Source organism: Rattus rattus, chromosome 4 (assembly GCF_011064425.1).
Source record: "Rattus rattus isolate New Zealand chromosome 4, Rrattus_CSIRO_v1, whole genome shotgun sequence".
NCBI lineage: Eukaryota > Metazoa > Chordata > Mammalia > Rodentia > Muridae > Rattus > Rattus rattus.
The window spans coordinates 148317953-148336335 of NC_046157.1; the positions used below are offsets into that span (position 1 = coordinate 148317953).

An 18383-nucleotide genomic window follows, 5' to 3' on the forward strand; every position below is an offset into this window, starting at 1 on the left:
TTCACAAGATGCCCCCCTCTCTGGATGTGCGTGTGTGCACGCATGTGTGCATGTGTCTGGTTTCTCTCTGTCTCTGCCTCTAGTTCCCCTAGGTCTTGCCTCCACTGTCTGCTGGTTATGTTGCTTCCCCTGCCCTGCCCGAGTGGCTCCCCTCTGCTCCGTAGACTCTGAGCTACACTAACCGCCTTTTGCCTGGTCATCAAGTCTCTTTCTCCGCCTTTCCATTGCCCTTTCTTCTCTGCTGTCTCCCAGCCCCCATCTTTTCCCTCAGGGCAGCACTTCAATTGATCATCCCTTCCCTCTTTCCCCTCACCGCTACCTGTTCCCTCCCCTTACCAGGAGTGCTGACAGGGAAGACAGGAAGCAGGCTCTGGCTTGGAGCAGGAAGGGGGAGGGTCAGCCCGCACACCAGCTGCTCAGTCCCCCCCCCCTTCTGTCCCAGCACCTGCAGGCTTGCCTGGCGCCTACAGACTCCACCTCAGCCTGACAGGGGAGGAGGGACCCAGAGGAGAGGCCAGATGCCCCTTGATGGCCTGGAAAAGTGAATCTTGGAAATGGTTAGAGGGTGGGGATATGGGGAAGGAGGCTTGAGGAAGTGGCACCAGACCAGATCCTCAGTCCGCTGCGTAGTCTCTTCTCTGTTGCCACCCTACTTCCAAGGACTGCTTTTGTACGTTCTGGGACCATTCCCAGGACAGACTTCAGTTGTTCAGATGCAGGATCTGAACACCCCAAGGTGTGCTACCTCTATGCCGTGACTGGTGTGCTGTCAAAGACCCAGGAAAGGAGCCAGCTAAACGGCTTGATGCCAGCAAGGGCAAAGGGGAAAGACTGTGCCAGAGGAAGAACCTGGTCACGGAGGCCAGGATGGGGACTACACATACCCATCTGAGGATACTTGGGTCTAGCCTGGCCTTGGGATGGGTTCACCACCCTCTCCTCATCAGAGTCACTTTGCAAATGTCCCTCAGGAGTGCAGAAGATCCTGTGGGGCCTCCTGGTAGCTAGGGATTTGGGCAGTAGAGCACATGGTGGCCATAGGACAAGATAGCGGCTCTAGGAAAATTTGATTTATGGTCGTACTTTCCGTTTCCTCCGGCATTGCTTCTGTCTTGGTGTGTGGGTTACTGCTCTCCACCACTGCTTCTTGGGGAAACCAGCCAGGGGCTCCTTGCTGCTGTCTGAGGAGCCTTTGTCTACCCTTAACCTACAGCTGCCCTTTGTTGCCATACATTGTCTTGAGGGGGAATGGAAGGCACCTGGAATCTCAGGACAGACTCACTCACCGCTGGCCTAGCCTCCTCACCAGGCCTTGTGTGGCGTTCTGGGTTTGGGCTCCTCTGTCAGAGTGTAAGACAATCCCTTCCTTTCCAGTCAGGTCACAGTGGTTTAAGTAACTGAAATGGGGGTGGCCCAATCCAGATCTAGGTTGTGGCTAATGATCCATGACCAAACTCTGACTGGGCTGTGTGCTACCTAGACCCAGTCTAGCCCGTCTGACTGGGCCGCGGAGAATACAAGCTTAGGGGGTTTGAGGAAGGTGGTGAGCTCTTTCCTGTGCCTGAAGACCTTGTTTGTCCTTTTTGGTATCTGCTGATCTCAGATATGATTGGACTGAAAGACGGACCCGAGAGGTGAAATTTTCCGGTGGCAACGGAGAGAGTCTGAGAGGTGGATTTGAGTCTGCACAGAAGACCTCAGACTACCACTCCCAGGTTTTCCACACCTCACTGCCCTAACACTGTGAGGTTAAAGGGTTAAAGTGACTCCGGCAGAGTGGCTAGGGGCCCAGGAGCCAGAATAAAAGGGTTAGTGGAGTCCCTGACTGGTGTGAGAAACAAGGTTGACTGCCTCATCTTGCAAATGGGAGGACCGAGACGCTTTGATGACACTCCCCCCAAGGCCACAAAATTCGCTAGGACAGAGCAGGACTAGAATCCCAGTTTTCCAGTTTCCACTTTCAGGAGGGGATCTGTTCTGGACCTCAGCCGGTTCTGGCCACTCTGCTGGAGCCTGCTCAGCCCGCATTACCCTGCAGCGAGCTATGCCCGGCAGCTTAGAGTCTGCGGGCAGGTCAGGCGGCCTGAAGGGAGCCGGTCGTTCCCCCTCGACTCCCTTGGCGGAGGGGCGGGGACACCCTGCTCAGTCTCTGCGATCCATACGGTGGCGGTGGCGACAGCGGGCAGGTGTTTGCGTGGCGATCTGGCGGGCCCCGGGGCTTATGCTGAGAAGCCGCCCCTGCCTCACGCGAGCCGAACGAACAAAACGCTCAGGTCCGGTTTGTGCGAGGGGCTCGTCGCGGGGCCGGAGCGGAGGACCCGGGGCCTGGCGCAGTCGTCGTCGGAGATGTCCGGTTGATGAGCTTCTTCGAGTGCGGCGTCGCTCAGCGCTCCCGCTAGCCGCCGCTCTCACCTGCTCACTGCTGTGGCTGACACGTCGGCGACAGCGGCGGACGCCACAGGTGCACACCTGGCCAGCCCCTCCCTCCCAGGTCACCCGCCACGGCGTTTCTGCCCCTCCGCCCAAGCCAGCCAGGCTTGGCTTCGTCCCCAGCCCACGCCCCGAAGCTTGTGCCGGAGCCAGGGCTCTGAGCACTCTTATACTGCCAGTTCAGTCCCCGCCCCCACACACACACACACACACACACACACACACACACACACACACACACACACACCTGTCCGGGCGCCCGTTTGCTCGGGGCAAATATTGACTCATGGAGGCGGAGCACGCCCCCCCCCTCTCAAAGAGCCAGCCTTTGCAGAGGCCTTGGCAGCAGGGAGGGGGGCCAGAGGGGGAGGAAAGGGACAGAGGTGCAGGGGAGGGTGCCCGGACCAGGAGCGCCTCTGGAACAACACCAGATGTCACTTTTCCACCCACCTGGCTCTGAGCTCAGGGAGGAGCAGAGGACAGGCTGCCTGGCAGGACTTAGTGAGAAAACTAGTGGTTTGTAAAGGAAGCTATTTAGTAACATCCGTAGCCCTCTAAACCTTGTCTTTGAAAACTGCCCAGATCATAATTCTGGCCTCTATGGTGTACCTCAATTATTTTTTACTTGTTTGTTTTTTTTTTTCAAAGATTTATTTATTTATTTTATGTACAGCATTCTGCCTGCATATGTGACTGATCTGTGAATGAGGCAGATCTCATTACAGATGGTTGTGAGCCACCATGTGGTTGCTGGGAATTGAACTCATGACCTCTGGAAGAGCAGTCAGTGCTCTTAACCACTGAGCCATCTCTCCAGCCCTACTTGTTTGTTTTGAGACAGGGTTTCTTTTTGTAGCTCTGATGTCCTACAACTAGATCTGTAGACCAGGCTGGTCTCCTCAGTGCTGGGATTAACGGCTTGCTTGTGCCACCACCACCCAGCTTCGTTTTAACCTCTTAACAAAGTTCAGGGAACCAGGTTGGCCCTGGAGGTGCTGGTGAACACATGTGGGAAGATTCTATCTCCACGGCCACCCATTTAGCCTACCAGGCCTCGGGATCCATTTTTGTCAACCAAGTTACACTGCAGCAAAGACCAGCTATGCCTCTCCTGAAGCGCCCTCCACTGGCCAGACTAAGAACAACGCCTCGCGGCAAGTATCAAGAACCCAAGCCTGTCCAGCGGAAATGCACCCTCCCATTTCTAAATGGATGGGTCTCTTCCAACAGCTCTCACCTTCCACATCTCTCAACATACTTCTTTCCCTAGGCAGGGGGAAATAAAATCCAGATAGATTAGGGTGTAGAACTAAACGGTTTACTTGCAGAACAGTAAAAAGGGACCAGGGGCAAATCTAGGCAGTCATGTAAGAGGGGCTGGACGCTGACACCAGCAAACAGTCAGGATGCTGTATCCCAGAGCAGAGAACTTCGCCTTGTGACATCTGCAGCAGCGTATCTGCCCTGCAAGAGAGAGGAATGAAGGTGAGGCTTTCAATCATATCTGAATGCCTCTCCTGGCTTGCACCCCTCCAACCAATGAGAGTTACCCCAAGCCCTAACCTGTTCATGCTGACTGGTGGTAGGGCAATGATGCGGGGCCTCGAGGTGAGCACCACCTCTCCACGGCTTGCCTCTACCAGTATGTTCTGGATCATGTTCTCCAGTATCGCTTCCTGCAGGTTGGCAAAAGCTGGTAGCCTGGGAGGACGGTGTTATTCTTGTTATTGAGGTTACAGACCTGCAAGCCACCTCTCCACTTAGCTGTGTGCACTGGGCTTTGCACAGGTTCCCACGGCTCTGGGGGGGCATCCCATTGCAATTTCATCGATGCTAGTTGGGTGGCTAAGATTCAAACCTAGGTGATGTACTTGCAATCCCAGAGCCCATTTTAGAAGATGGTAGTGATGAGAAGATGCACAAGAGGCTATGTGGGGCCAAGGAATCCTAAAGGACAGAATGCACTCTCCCCCAAAGAGGCCCCAGGAGACAGTGGTATCTGAGGTAGTGGTACTTATTCTCTCATCCTAAATGTCCACTGAAGATGGCCACGCCACACCCCATAGTGCTGTGCTGGTAAACACTACCAATTAGGTATCACACACTACACAAAGCTGGGTCGTGCTCTTCTGAAAACCCTCCCACCCCAATCTTACACTACGCCAAGGAGTTGTCACTAGAACCAGAGTTAGGAAGAGAGCCACACACAAGTTGGGGTCAGCCTCAGTGTCAGCTCCTTCCCAGTCTTCCTCTGGTTCCCACCACTGCTCACCTCCCAATGGCTTCTTTCTCGTCGTTTTCTGTCTCCTCCTTTATTATGGCTTTCAGGTCCTGTTGCCACTGCCACTGCAGAGACTGCTGGGATGTGTCTGTGGCCTTCATCCCCGACCAGGTCGTCTTCGGTTCCTTGTCTACGTCCTCTTCCTCCTTGCTCAACTCTTCCATTTCCTCCTCTTCCTCCCGTGCCTCCTCTTCCTCCTCTGCCACCTCCTCTTCCTCCTCCTCTTCCTCTTCACCATCCTCTTGCCCTGCTGCCATCTTCCCATAAAGGTCCTCCTCCGGCTCTTTGATTTTCCTAACATCAAAGCTGGAGGGCAGGGATAGGATCGGGACTAGGAACAGGCTGCTCTTCTGGGCGAGGAACCTGGCTGACTGCTCATTCCAGAACTGGCAGAAGTAAGGCACCTGCTCCACCAGGCTTTGGTCCACAGCATCATGGAAATTCTTGTCTTCCAGTAGGCCCCTGGGCAGGAAAAAGGAAAGGTGAAATCTAATGAAAGGGCTTACAGTCAGGCCGACTTTGGCTTCCCTGTTGCCCAAGGGACAATTCTGACTACTGCTTTTACTATCAAGTGCTAAGTCAGGGAGAGAAGTCCTTGGAACAAGGCATCTTTGAGCCCTGTGGCATCTTAGAGGTGAACGGTTGTGATACAGGCAGAGCCAGCCAGCCAGAATGACCGAGATAAAGGGCAGGTTTCCTGAGGCCATAGGGAGCTGGCTGGAGACACTCTCAAGCCTGCCATAGAAAGTGATAGAATCAGGATTCAGGCCCGAAGGCCCTCCTAGCCAGCTCTATTAGACCTGGTCTGTCCCAAGAGGCTCACAGTCAAGGATCTTGTAAAGGAATTCTCCCTCCCCCCAACCCCAGGGAGAAAAGTGCCAGGGTTTCTGAAGCTTGGGCTAATGCAGCTGGAGAAATGGGAGGGTAAGAATGAAGGCAAGTGGAACGGGGGGGGGGTACCTGATGATGGCGGTAAGACAGTCAACCAGAAGCTGCTTTTTCTGCCTAGAGACAGGACCCTCTGTGTCAGGGGGTTCTTCCTCAAAAGCTTTTGACTCTTCCTTGAAGGATTTCTTCTTTGGCAGCTCCCTGGGGTAGACCATTGATATCCTGAGTGGACTTGGAAAACTACTATGCTGTAGCAATAGGGTACAAGACATGATGGTAGCTCCCCAGGCATAAGGACATAAATAGGCCAGGCACATTCCCAGTCTTAACCAAATGTAGTTACTGTACTCAGAGAGCCACACCCAACCCTTAGGGGAGAGCAGGACCCAGCGGCTCCAAGTTGGCAAAAGGAGACATTGGGGAAGCTTCGGTGGGTTCCTCGGGGGCTCTCTATCACTCTCTTTAAAAGGACCTAAGCAGTAATGGCGACCTTGAGGGCCCAGTGACTCTCATCAGCCCTGTTCTTGCTTCAACCCTTCCTAAAGGTTGGGTGCGGACATCTGCTGCTCTACAGTGGGGGAGAGGACTGAGATGAGAGGAAGGCGGCCCACGCTTCCCCAGGCGTTCACCGGTACAGAAAGTGGCAGGGAAACTCGGAGAAGAAGTTGGCCAGATAGTAGTCGATGGCATGGGCCCTCGCAGTGAGGCCTAGACAGAGCAGGCCTGGCACAGGTGGTTGAGGACATGGCCATGTCTCCTCCTTTCCGATCTTCAGGTTCCAGGTGGCAGGCCGGCCGAGAGGCGGTTGGTTTGTGATGGGAGGCAGTGTCTTTGGAGAGATGGAGACATGGGTGGTAGGGCGATCCTTTTGTCAATGGATCCCTCGGACTAGCTCTTTGGGGTTGTGGACTTGCCTAGTGGCACTTGCCTCCCCTCCATCTAAGAGGCTGGCTCAGGGCTTGGGAATGTCTCCAGGGAAAAGTGAGAACCTTTTCAGCTATGCTGAAACAGGCCTGGGGCTTTCTGACTCACCTTGTACTTCTTTGGGGGTTCATGGGCTGCACAGTGTGCTCTCCTCTGTAAGAGAAAGGGTCCCGCTTAGGATGTGAGAGCCCCAGTCATGTCCACTTCCGTCTCTCCGAATAAGCAGACCTCGCATTCCCCTCTTGGTTTTGCCCACCTCCCAGTGCCTCCCTCCTCTTCTAGAACCTTCCCTGGGTAAGTGCCCCTTGGGAAGAGATGAGGAAGATCTGCTCAGTCAAGTGAAGAATAGAGGAGGAAATGTGGTCAAAGGTAGGGAGGCTGGCCCCAAAGGTGATTCCCCTTGGGATCCTGGGTCTTTGGAACCAGAGACAAGGAAAGAGTCTGCATTCTGGAGACAGGTAGAAAGCAGCTGCTCCCTATGTGGTCGGTGTCACAGAGGACCCAAGCTTCAGGGAGGGCAGAGCCTTTTTGAGAGGCCTGTGGGGTGAATGTTGGCAGGCGGTGGAATGAGGAACCAGCATGTTTTATGTTTTCTATTTTGTTTTATGACTCCCTGCAGTGATACAGCAGCCCATGTTTCAGAAGTGGCCGCTGATTCTGGACTCAGCTATAGGCACTCTGTATTAATGCTCATGGCAGTAACTCCAAAGTGGATATTTCCTAGCATTAGGACGTATGTTAAAACATTTATTGTTGACTGGGTATAGTACCTCATGCCTAGAACTTCAGAACCTAAGAGGCTAAGACAAGAAGAGTTTGACTCCCTGTTTAAAAAACAAAAACTGAACTGCCATCCCCACCCCATATTACGTATACAAAATGGGAGCAAATGCTACAAAGAAGTCCCGGTCACTCAGCTCCAACTGTTAATAACTCATGGCTCGTCCTATCTCATCTGTCTCTCTCCTGTGGATTACCTTGAAAATTCCTAATTTATGTTATGTTCGTTTTATAGTCAAGGGACTAAGAGTAAGTAACTTAGCCAGGGCCGCACACTTAGCAAAGGTTGAAGACAAGAATCAAATCTAAGGCGCTCTCTCTCTCTCTCTCTCTCTCTCTCTCTCTCTCTCTCTCTCTCCAGATCTCCCACCAAAGGCTATCGAAGCCTTCATCAGAAGAAGCCTTCATCAGAGCATTGTGTTCTCAATGCTCAGCACACAACAGGCACCCTGAACCCCTCCTGTGTGGGGCAGGGGGCTGCCAGTCAGCCTTCCTCACACTGGATGGTTCAGGAAAGCTGCGGAGCTGCTCTGCCCAGTCCAGAGAGTAGAATCTAATCTCTTAGGGCAGGCTGGCTAGTTTCCCGAGGAAGGCTACCTCAGCGCATCACCTCTCTCTCCTCTGGTAAGGCCAGCGGGATCTGGGAGTGTGAAGTCCACTCAGCCTTCCTCACCTTTACTTTCAGATCTGTGATGGTGAACTCCACCTCCTGCCGAGCCTTCTCCTCGGTCCATTCCCTCAGGTCCTTGTGATACTGCTGCATGAGCTCCTGCTGGTACACCTGGGCACAGCACAAGAGATAAGGCCTATGGCTGGAGGGTCTCGGCTGCGGGTCACCATGGACTCTTCCAAGGGCTGGCTCCTGCTTTTCTCTGAGGGTTGGGAGTTCTCAGAATGTCCCCCTGTCCCATAATTGGGAGCTGTGTTTGGGAGCTCATGTGTTTCCCTGTAGCTCGTCCTTACCTTGCAGACCAGGTCTATGCTGTAGAAACTGGCATGGACCGAGGCCTTCAGAGTCACTAGGATTGGGGTTCCCTCTTCAGGAGGCACTTGTCCTTCCATGGGACTCACAGTTACCTGGTGATTTAGGGAAGGGCCTGTGGATTTTGGAGGAAGGATGGCAGAGGATAGGATGAGGCAAGGTGGTCCAGGAGGGGAGGGGAGGGGAGGGGAGGGGGCAGGACAGAACAAGATGGGATGGAATAGGGTAGGCTGGGCTGGGCTGGGACACAATATGATGGGGTGGCATGGGGCAGTACCAAATGAGGCTGATTCTGGGAGCAGATGTGGTCTCTCACCTCTCCAAAGTCTAAGGGAATTGGCTGCCAGGTGAAGACAATTGTCTCGTTCTTGGAGACATTGTTGAGAAATAGCAAGCGGCTACACTTGCTCTGCACAGGGATGTTTCCCAGGGAGATGTGAGACTGAGACAGGAAGATATTCTGTTGGTGAAGACAACATGGCATCAGCTTTGGGGTCATGAAGAGGAAGCCATAGAAGCATTTCCAGTTCCAACTGGCCAATTATGATGTTAGGAGATTTCCACACATCTGACCCTTACATTGGCCCTATACTGTAGGCCCAGTTGCTCCCTTGTGCTGGGCGTGTTGCTAAGGTTCAGGGGACACAGGCAACTCTTCCAAATTCTTCTCACATTCAGAGCTAGGATAACTCTGTAAAGCCTATTGTGTCTGCAGGGTTTTCACTGTTTGTCCTGAATTAGGGGTCTAATGGAAAAATGTGTAGTATAGCAATTATGTATGGGTGGGTCCATGGGTAGATGGCTGTGTGATGAATACATACAATCTATGTAAGTGATGTATGGTTCAGTGGGTGTGTGTGTATATATATATGTGTGTGTGTGTGTGTGTGTGTGTGTGTGTGTGTGTACAGATGGATGGCTAGGTGTTCACCTAGGCCTGCCAGCAATAAGAGACATAGACTAACGGTAGTATTGGTGACCACTAATATCTTGACCAAAATCTACTTGAACCCAGGAGAGAACTTTTCTATATGAAGACAATACCTAGAATAGAGTGATTTCTTTATAAATCTTTCAATATCCCTCAGCCCTATACTCCCAGAGAAGGCTGGGGTTAAGGGATCTGAAATGGGTGATTTCCACTTCAGTGTCCCGAGCAGGGACCCCAGGCATTGGCTGACAGCGTTAAGTCTCTTGCAGAGCAGGCGCCATCTTTGAAGCTGGAGCCAGACTAATTCTAGGCCTCACCCCTCACCCCCTTAACCTATCTCCTTGTCTCCCTAGCCTCCCTAGCCCTTGGTACTGGCCACCCTTGACTCTAGGCCCCTCCATTGCCTCTGGCTTCCCCAGCTCCCTGTGTCCCACCTGCCCAGGGACCATCAGCCTAGAGTATATGGAACTACTGTCCGAGATGCTGTGGAAAGGGGCGGTGTCGCCCATGATGTAAGGGTCGTATCCCACTCCCTGGAAGCAGATGACAGCTGAGTTCCATCCAATGATGTGTATGGGTACCTCCACCTGGGAAGTTACAGAGGCGGGGAAGGAACTGGTCAGATCAGGACTCGGCAAGGAAGTCACAGCTCCAACTCCAACCCCCCTCCCCAATAGTATCTGGGCCGCTCGCTGCTCACTGTGTAGGTCTTGGCCTCGATGGGTGAGAAGATCCACAGGATCCGAGTAGTAGTGCCTGGCTGGATCTCCCCTTTGGGGTTCAGGCAGCAGAAAATAGGGTGGTCAAAATTTTTTTCTTGTACCTGTGACAGAACGCTGACCTGCACCTCATATGTCACAGGCACTGAGCCACCGTTGTACAACTCGTAAATCTGCAGGGTAGGAGTTGGGGGATGGTTATCGTAGAGCAGATAGCCTGCCTGGGCTCTGTTCATTTGGGAGGGCAGGTTATCCCCACAGTAACTATGAAGGTCTCTGGGCACCGCTCCCACCCAATCGTTACTCCCTACGGCTCAGTATATGGTTATTCAGCCTGTAACCTTTCAGGATAATCAGCAGTTCTGTCTGTAAAACAGCAGCAGCTTGTCTCATTTTCTCTCCATTGACACTTGTCAAGTTTATAAAAGACCCCAGTGTTCTCCACACTGGGATTTGGGGAAATGTCCACACACACCTATACACCATCCAGACCCTTTATCATCTAGACTTTCAATCTAGTCCACCATGAAGACCGTGTCACATCCCACATCTGTTATTAGAAGAAATTCTGAGTGCAGAAGGGTTCTGAAGAACTGAAGACTGCCTCCAAAGGATGTCTTAGGGGGAAAAAAAACAGAGCTGTTCTGGTCTAATAGTTCTTTGCAGTGCTAAGAATACTAAAACCAGAAAAGAACAAAGATTTCCTGGGTCTGGTCCTGGAGTTTCCTTTTTCCTGGCCTGGCCCATCACATTGATCTCCAGAGCTGGTGCTGTTGGGTGAATGTTTGTATCTACTCATTACCCGGTTTCAAAGGCTGAAACCCAATGCAGTCGGGTTGGTACTGATGGGAGGCTCCTCCTTGCTGTCTGGCTCAGTATGGGGAGTTGTGATGTAGGTTGCTAGGGGGGGAATTCAGCACTCCTACACAACCGTGAACGTGTACCTGCTGTAAGCAGCAGCATGGTGAAGATGTGTCCACAGCTGCAATAATGACTTCGAAGTTCTGGGGGCGACCACATACTTCCTGATTAGATTTAAGGCCCCTCTCCACAGGAGCAAATGTGTGGCCTGGCGCATGGTTTAGAACCCATGGTTTGAGACTGTAGACCCCAGAGGTGAACTTGCTACGATTATTCTGCTAAGTGACATCAAACTGTCCCCTAACTTTATGTCTCTACACCCGTAAATTAGTGCAGTTCTCAAACCTCATCTGAGAAATGCCTTTACACGGTGCATGGTTCATACAGAAATTCACAGATGATCTGTGTAGCGCTCAGCCACAAACGGGATGCTACCGAGGTCTGGTCTGTTGTAATGTTTGGGTAATTCTGGACCCAAGGTCTAGGCCTATGAGTGAGTTCTCACAGTTTACCAGATTTTGTTGTTGCAAACCTTGTTCCTTAATTTAAAACTAAGGTAATTTAAACTTAGTCTCAATAGAAATGGCTACAGCCAATTACTGGAGGGGTTAGAGGTAGGTGGATTTTGAGTTACCTGGTTGGAGGTGGAGAAGAAAAGAGAGAGGAGGAGAGAGGAGGAGGAGGAGGAGGAAAAAAGAGAGGAGGAGGAGAGGGGGGAGAAGGGGGAGAGGGGAGAGAGGAGGAGAAGGGGAGGAGGGAGAAGGGGAGAGAAGGGGGAGGGGGAGAGGAGGAGGAGAGGGGGAGAGAAGAGGAAAGAGGAGGAGAGGGGGAGAGGAAGAGAGAAGCTCCATGGGAGGCAATGTACCATAAACATGGCCAGAAGAAACAGCAAGTACTTAGGGAACACACTGGGGAAGCGGCCAGGCCAGCAGTTAGAAAAGCAGATTAGGGCTGACCACCCAGTAATTGTCGAAGTCAAATAAAAAGTCTGAGTGTCATTTATCTGTAAGCTTGTAGGAATAAGTTGGCTGTGCTACAGGACAATTATACCCTAACCTCCGCAAGGCTTGGGGCCTGTTGCAGAAGAGGGACAGTAAGGGTGTAGGAGTCGGAGGGTGGGTAGGGCTGTGACCAGACTAAAACAGGGAATTCTGGACACGACAGACAGGCCGAGGACCTCTGCAGTCACAGACCCTGAGGTTACCTGCACAAGACCAAGCTGGTCAACGCTCTACCATGAAGGGGAGAGGGGCTTACAACTGCCCCCGACCCCACTGAGGAGCTACTGATGGCCGGCCAAGTTCCATGGATGCTCCATACTTAGGACAATATGGATGTCACAAATGGACTTAGTGGGGCGTTAATAAAAGAGGCCAGGAAGTTGGGAGGAGGTGGGGAGGTGAGGGTGGATCTGGGAGGAGTTAGGGGGAGGAATGGCAGGTGAAAATACATTGTACACAAAATACATTATGCAATGTATATATAAAATTCTCAAAGAATCAATGAAAATATTCTTTCGCTCAACTAGAATTACTGTGAATCTGTACTCAGGATCTTACATACAAAGTTACACAGTATCTCTTTATTTTATTTTAGGTGGGGTATTTTAGAAGGTGTTCAGGTCATAAGAGTGGAGATTTCAAGAATGAAACTCACATAGGCCTAAGGAAACCTGTTTGCCTTCTCTTCTGCATGAACACATATGGAGAAGGCGTGGTGTATGAGCCAGGAGTGCAAACACGTACCAGCCAGACAGATAACACCAAATCATGGCTCTCACCTGGACCTCATCTTGGACAGTAAGATCTCTCTCTCTCTCTCTCTCTCTCTCTCTCTCTCTCTCTCTCTCTCTCTCTCTCTCTCTCTCCATATGTGTGTACCCTCAGAACTGTAAGAACACACACAAACACACTCTCTCACTCACACATGTGTATGCATGTACATACATTTGCACATACATGTGAAGGCCAGATTAACATGCATATATTCTCCTCAATCAGTCCTTGCCTGGAGCTTACAGATTTGCTAGTCTGGTAAAGGATGACCTACACAAGCATGTACATGTATGTGTACACACACATGTACACAAACACACCAACATGTACACAACCCCCACACAAACATGTACACACGCATGCACATGAAAGAAAGTGTGCAACTTTTTTCCCCTATCCTTGGCTCCCTGAAAAGATGAGCTTCTCTAAGAGCAATGACTTCCAAATTGTGGCTGAGACCTCTTAGCAAACAGGTCTAGATGAACTGAGTGGGTCATAGCTAGCATATAAAACATGGGACAGGAGAAAGTAAAAGAGACTGTGTAACTCTGTATGTAAGATCCTGAGTACAGATTCGCAGTAATTCTAGTTGAGTGTGTGTGTAAACACTGGAGTGAAGCACAAATGATAAGATATATTATTAGTGTGGTCCGTGGTCAAGAAGTTGGAAGATCTTTGTGCTAGTGGGGGAAAATAGTTTTGCATGGGAATGGAGCCTGACAAAAGGGCTTTAGTACTAGAAGACTTTGTCCTTACTTCTCCCCAGTTGTCCCTTGTGGGTTAGTGTCTGCTGTCCTGTAAGGACTGAGATCTCACAGAGATCAATACATAGGCCTTTCAGTTTCAGGCTCACACACACCACTGACCTGGCGTGGGGGCAATGTTTCGCCAATGGGGACAGGAATGAACTGGTGGATGGTAGAGGTGAAGTGCACATACTTCTGCTCTAGCCTCACTGTCACGCCGATGAAGTGTAGCTGTAGATAAGGAACCCATGGGTGGCATGCTGCCCTGTGAGAATGGTATACCCAACAGAGATACGGGCCCTAGCTCCCCAGAGGGCACCACTCCTAGCTTCTCTCTTGGATGTCCAAAAGCTCCAGGAGCCAGTCCCCAGCAGGACTAGGGTGTGAGGTCTCACCAAGATCTCCCGTCCGTGGGACACCTTGAAGAGCACAGAGAGGCGATCGGTGCCAACAAACAGGTGTCTTCAAGGGAAGAGACAAGTTAGTGAGTTCTGGAATCTTCTTTGAATGGGAAAACAAGTGTGGCTTTGAACCAGACAGCCACCTCTGAGTTGGGATGAGACAGAAACGACATAGACCTTCCCTGCAGGGGATGGCTCCCCAGGGGGTATTGTCTAGGGTATCCCAGAGTCAGACAGAGAAAAGCCAGGGCTAGGGACCTCTCTTGGAAGGAAGGGCATGGTGGGGAGCGTAGGAACACCTGTATTTGAACTCCACCATCTGCTCCTGCCCAGGGGTCAGGCTCCCAGTCTTGGGGTTGATGGAGAAGAGACAATTATCCTCTGCACGCATTTGGTGGAGCTCAGTGCTGTTGAGGTCTGCTTGCTCTGTCCACATATCCATGTCCAACTGCTGGTCACTTGGAAAGAGGAAAGACCTGGAAAAGGCAAACAAGAGGATTGAAGCCAAGCAAAGGATAGGTCCATTGGAAAGACAGGCAGATAGAGGGGTCTTTAACACACCTCCTGTTCTTTGCACCCCCATTTTATAAGTTGACCCATGTTCTGGTGAGCATTCTCCTTTCATAAAGATCCCCAAACTTAGAAAGAGCCAGCATGGTGGCTCATACTGTAATAGTAGTACTAGGGTGATGGGCAGGAGGACAGCTGAAAGTGAAGGTCAACTTGGGCTGCATAGTGAGTTCCAGACTAGCCAGGGTTACACAATGAGACCCTGTGTGGTGCTTTGAATGGGAATGTCCCCTCATATGTTTGAATGCTCGATCCTGAGTTAGTGGAATGGTTTGGGAAGGATTAAGAGGCGTGCCCATGTTGGAGAGGGTGTGGCCATGTTGGAGTGGGTGTGGCCATGTTGGAGGGGGTGTGTCCATGCTGGAGGAGGTGTGTCACAGGTTTTAAGGTTGTAGAAGTCCATGCCAGGCCCAGTCTCACTCCTTCCCTGACTGCTGCCAGCAGGTCAGGATGTGGGCTCTTAACTACTCCTCCAGCATCATGTCCATCTGTTCCCCACCTTGATGATCATGGACCAAGCCTCTAAAATGGTAAGCAAGTACCCAATTAAATGCTTCTTTTTATAATAGCTGTTTTGGACTTGGCGTTTCACCATAGCAATAGAATAATGACTAAAGAAACAAACACACAAACTAAAGAAACTAAAGACACAAGAAGACCCAGAATGACTAAAGAAAACAGAAGAGTGGGGCTCTGTTTTAGGTACTGGGAGCCAAGGATGTCACTTGTACTGGGAGCAGCTGGCCACTCATTTTTCTTTCGTAAGCTCTAAGGGAGGGGCTATTTGCAAATCCCGGGAATGCTGGCTGGCAGTATCACCCAGAGGCCCCCGAGGAGGGGGGTGTTAAAGCTAGCTTGGACACAGGATGGAGAACAGGTACCCAGAGGGCTGGTGACCCTGAAGCAAGCAAGAGTGTGAAGAACTCCCTCACAAGGCCTCACACTGTGGAAAAGTAGATATTGTCTCTCAACCAGTTGGCAAAACTAAAAAAAAGTGAGAAAGGGTCCCAAGCCCTCCATTCAATAGAACATCCTCTCAGAGAGATGGAAGGGAATTGGCCCCGCCAGCAAACAGGGCCAGGGACACCCAGAAATAGAAGCAAAAGGGGCCACTAAGCCTCACAGGAGTCAGGGAACAGCACCCCAAACTTTCCTTTCACATGGAAAATTTAAAAAAATAGATGCATAGAGTGATGGTAAGGTTCAGAAAGAGCAGACATTGTCACACACGGAGGAAGAGGGGAGTCCTGCTGGCTTTTGAAAATAACTTGGTAACATCTGCTAAGACAAAACACGTGTTCTTCAACCCAGAAGTGCTTTCAGGAATCCGCCCGTATGATTAAAACGAAGGCATGACAATGTACCGACACACACTAAACATCTAAAGATCCGTTTTGAGTATGTGTGTACATGATGTATGTGTACATGTATGTGAGCATGGCTGCAGATGTGCCACAGCATGCATGTGGTCAGCTGGCAGCTCTGGGTGTCACAGGGTTTGTGTACCACTGTGGATGTCAGACTAGCTGGCCCACAAGCTGCTGGGAATGACTGTCTCCACTTCCCACCTTGCCACGGCAACATTGGAATTACAGACATGTGTTACTGTGGCTGGCCTCGCACAGGTTCTGGGACTCCAAACTCTGGACCTCAAGCTTGTGCAGCAAGCCTTTTAACCACTGTCGTAGGTTAGGGTTCCTATTGCTATGAGGAGACACCATGACCATGGCAACTCTTATAGAGGAAAACATATAATTGTGGCTGGCCTACAGCTTTAGATTTTGTCCCTTATCATCACGGTGAAGAACTTGGAAGCTTGCAGGCAGACATGGTGCCGAAGAGGGAGCTGAGAGTTCTGCATCTTGATCTGCAGACAGCAGCAGGAGACTGTCCCACTAGGTCTAGCTTGAGCATATGAGACTTCAAAGGCCTCCAACAAGGCCACACCTACTCCAATAAGGCCACACCCACTCCAACAAGGCCACACCTACTCCAATAAGGCCACACCTACTCCAATAAGGACATGCCTTCCAAAGGTATCAGGCTCTACAAGCCTACGAGGCCATTTTTCACACAAACTCTGCACACTTTATCTATATACACATCCAAATACAAGACTTTCTTTATTGTGGAAAACAAAATCAAAAACATTTTTTGTTCCTTTTATTGGGAACAAAATCTTCCAATAAAGGGGTGGCCTAATAACTTAAATCCCTTTTTATTGTAGAATATCATGCGACTGATAAAAAGAATGTTCTAGATGTATATGTACTCTACTCCATACGTTCCTCCTTCGTGGCACACTTTCTAGAGGGAATCACTCTGCAAAGCATCCGGGTATCTGTGTGTGGTGCAAATACTGAGAGTGGGGTGTGCTCCCAAGCTCTGGCTACCCCAGCAGTGGATATAAGCCTGAGAAGCTCTTGCTATTTCAGGATCCTCTGGGAAATTTCTGCATCTCCTTAACACACAGTTACTCAGCTGGTCTCCTGGTGAAATCGTTCCCTGCCTGTCCCCTGACTGGTTCTAATGTACATGTTTTCCCCCATAACCTGGAGGACAATAATACCGTCCTGACCCACTATCCCCTGGAGATCAGAGTGGCAGGTCATGGAATGTTAACTGGGCCTTTGTCCCCCTCTGCAGCTGTCATGCCATTAGTCCCCTGACAAGTTCAAACTCTCTGGAGGAAGATTCCAGGCCCCTCATGCCCCGCTCCTGCCTGTATTGCCAGATGTATTTGAGGCCCCATTTTCTTGCTTTCTTCAAAAAGTTTTCCTTCCTTCCTTCTCTTTCTCTTCCTCCTCCTCCTTCCCCTCCTTCTCCTTTCCCTTCTAACGATGCTAGGGATTGAACCCAGGGCTCTTGTCTATGCCAGGAAAGCACTCTAGTCTTTTGATCTCACCACCACTCTGTCAAAAGTGGTCATCGACCCTGTGTCATGCCTTCCTCCTCCTCAGTGCACTCCCTTGTCCCGGGAGGCTGCTCTACTCTGGGTTCCTGTTGTGCCAGGGGGGCAGGGACTGGCCTGGTCCACATTTCTATTCTGCAGGACCAACCTGCAGTTTGCCTTTAGGGAGAACCCGGGGCAAATGTAGTCAGTGGAATAAAAAGCACACTAGTGGGGAAATGGTATTAAGCAGCACATTTGCTGCCTTTGAGGCTGTCTACTTGAAGGCAAGGTAGAAGGCAAGGTACTGTGCAACCATATCCTAGCGTCAACCGGAGCAGAGGTGCCAGGAGGAGGAGGGTTGAGGGGAGAAGGTAGCTTCATGGCTCTCTGATCCATCACTTCATCCTGCCTATTGCCATCTCAAGCCAGACTCCACACTCTCCTTACACCACTCATCTTGACTCCATCTAGTTTTTCTGAGCTCGGCAGAGAAACGTTAGCATGTGAGGGTAACCCTGCATAGCTCTTTCTTCACCCTACAAGCCCAAGATGTCCTCCACCTGGCCCAGGCCAGCAGGTTCCCACCACAGAAGCCCCTGTTTGTGTTTCTCTCTCTCTCTCTCTCTCTCTCTCTCTCTCACCTTCCCAGAACCCACCAGTCAGTGTGGGCCTTGACTTGCTCTCTGCCTTCTGTTATATTCATTAGTCAACCAGAAGAGAAAGTCCGCAGACAGACATTTACTAAGAAATCTACCTGTGTTCACACCAGGAACTTGAATAAGCCTGGTATGGAAACCGGCAGCCTGCTGGGCATGCGTTCTGGGCCCTGAGGCGAGGGCAGGACAACAGGACAATGGACAGGCTTGGCAGGTTCGGGTCCTTACGCCTGGCTTCCTGTGACCTGTGAGGTGACTGTTCTGTGGCCAGCTTCCACTCTCCAGCCGCACAGCGGCTTTGCTCAATCGCGCCCTCTAGTGGTAGGCTCCTCGGTGGTGGCAGATGTCTGTCCTCCAGGATAACCTACACTTGCCTCCATTTGGCCCCAGCCCCTAAACTTCAGTCTGTCAGGCAGCATGGTATGGTGCCTAGACCGTCCTGATATACAGAAGCAACTTAAAGCCTTCCTGCTGACTAATTAGTGTCGGCAGACATCCTGGAGCTGATACATCTGGATTTGAACCTAGCTCCACTTCTAATGGCTA

At 51.0% G+C, this 18383-nt stretch overlaps 1 protein-coding gene across 1 annotated transcript in view; it reads right to left on the reverse strand.

Annotated features, from left to right (window-relative positions):
- Positions 1-3732: 3732 nt before the first annotated feature.
- The window catches only part of Cfap65 (cilia and flagella associated protein 65), a 29353-nt gene continuing 14702 nt past the window's right edge, over positions 3733-18383 (reverse strand). Inside the window, exons 18-31 of the mRNA XM_032899757.1 lie at positions 14018-14194; positions 13713-13779; positions 13438-13548; positions 9917-10108; positions 9651-9803; positions 8602-8745; positions 8267-8380; positions 7977-8084; positions 6632-6676; positions 6229-6428; positions 5672-5800; positions 4703-5173; positions 3994-4131; positions 3733-3894 (exon numbers count right to left, since the gene is read on the reverse strand). Of these exons, the coding sequence (XP_032755648.1) occupies positions 3786-3894; positions 3994-4131; positions 4703-5173; positions 5672-5800; positions 6229-6428; positions 6632-6676; positions 7977-8084; positions 8267-8380; positions 8602-8745; positions 9651-9803; positions 9917-10108; positions 13438-13548; positions 13713-13779; positions 14018-14194 (2158 nt within the window). The 3' untranslated portion in view covers positions 3733-3785. The remainder of the gene's footprint in view (positions 3895-3993; positions 4132-4702; positions 5174-5671; positions 5801-6228; positions 6429-6631; positions 6677-7976; positions 8085-8266; positions 8381-8601; positions 8746-9650; positions 9804-9916; positions 10109-13437; positions 13549-13712; positions 13780-14017; positions 14195-18383) is intronic.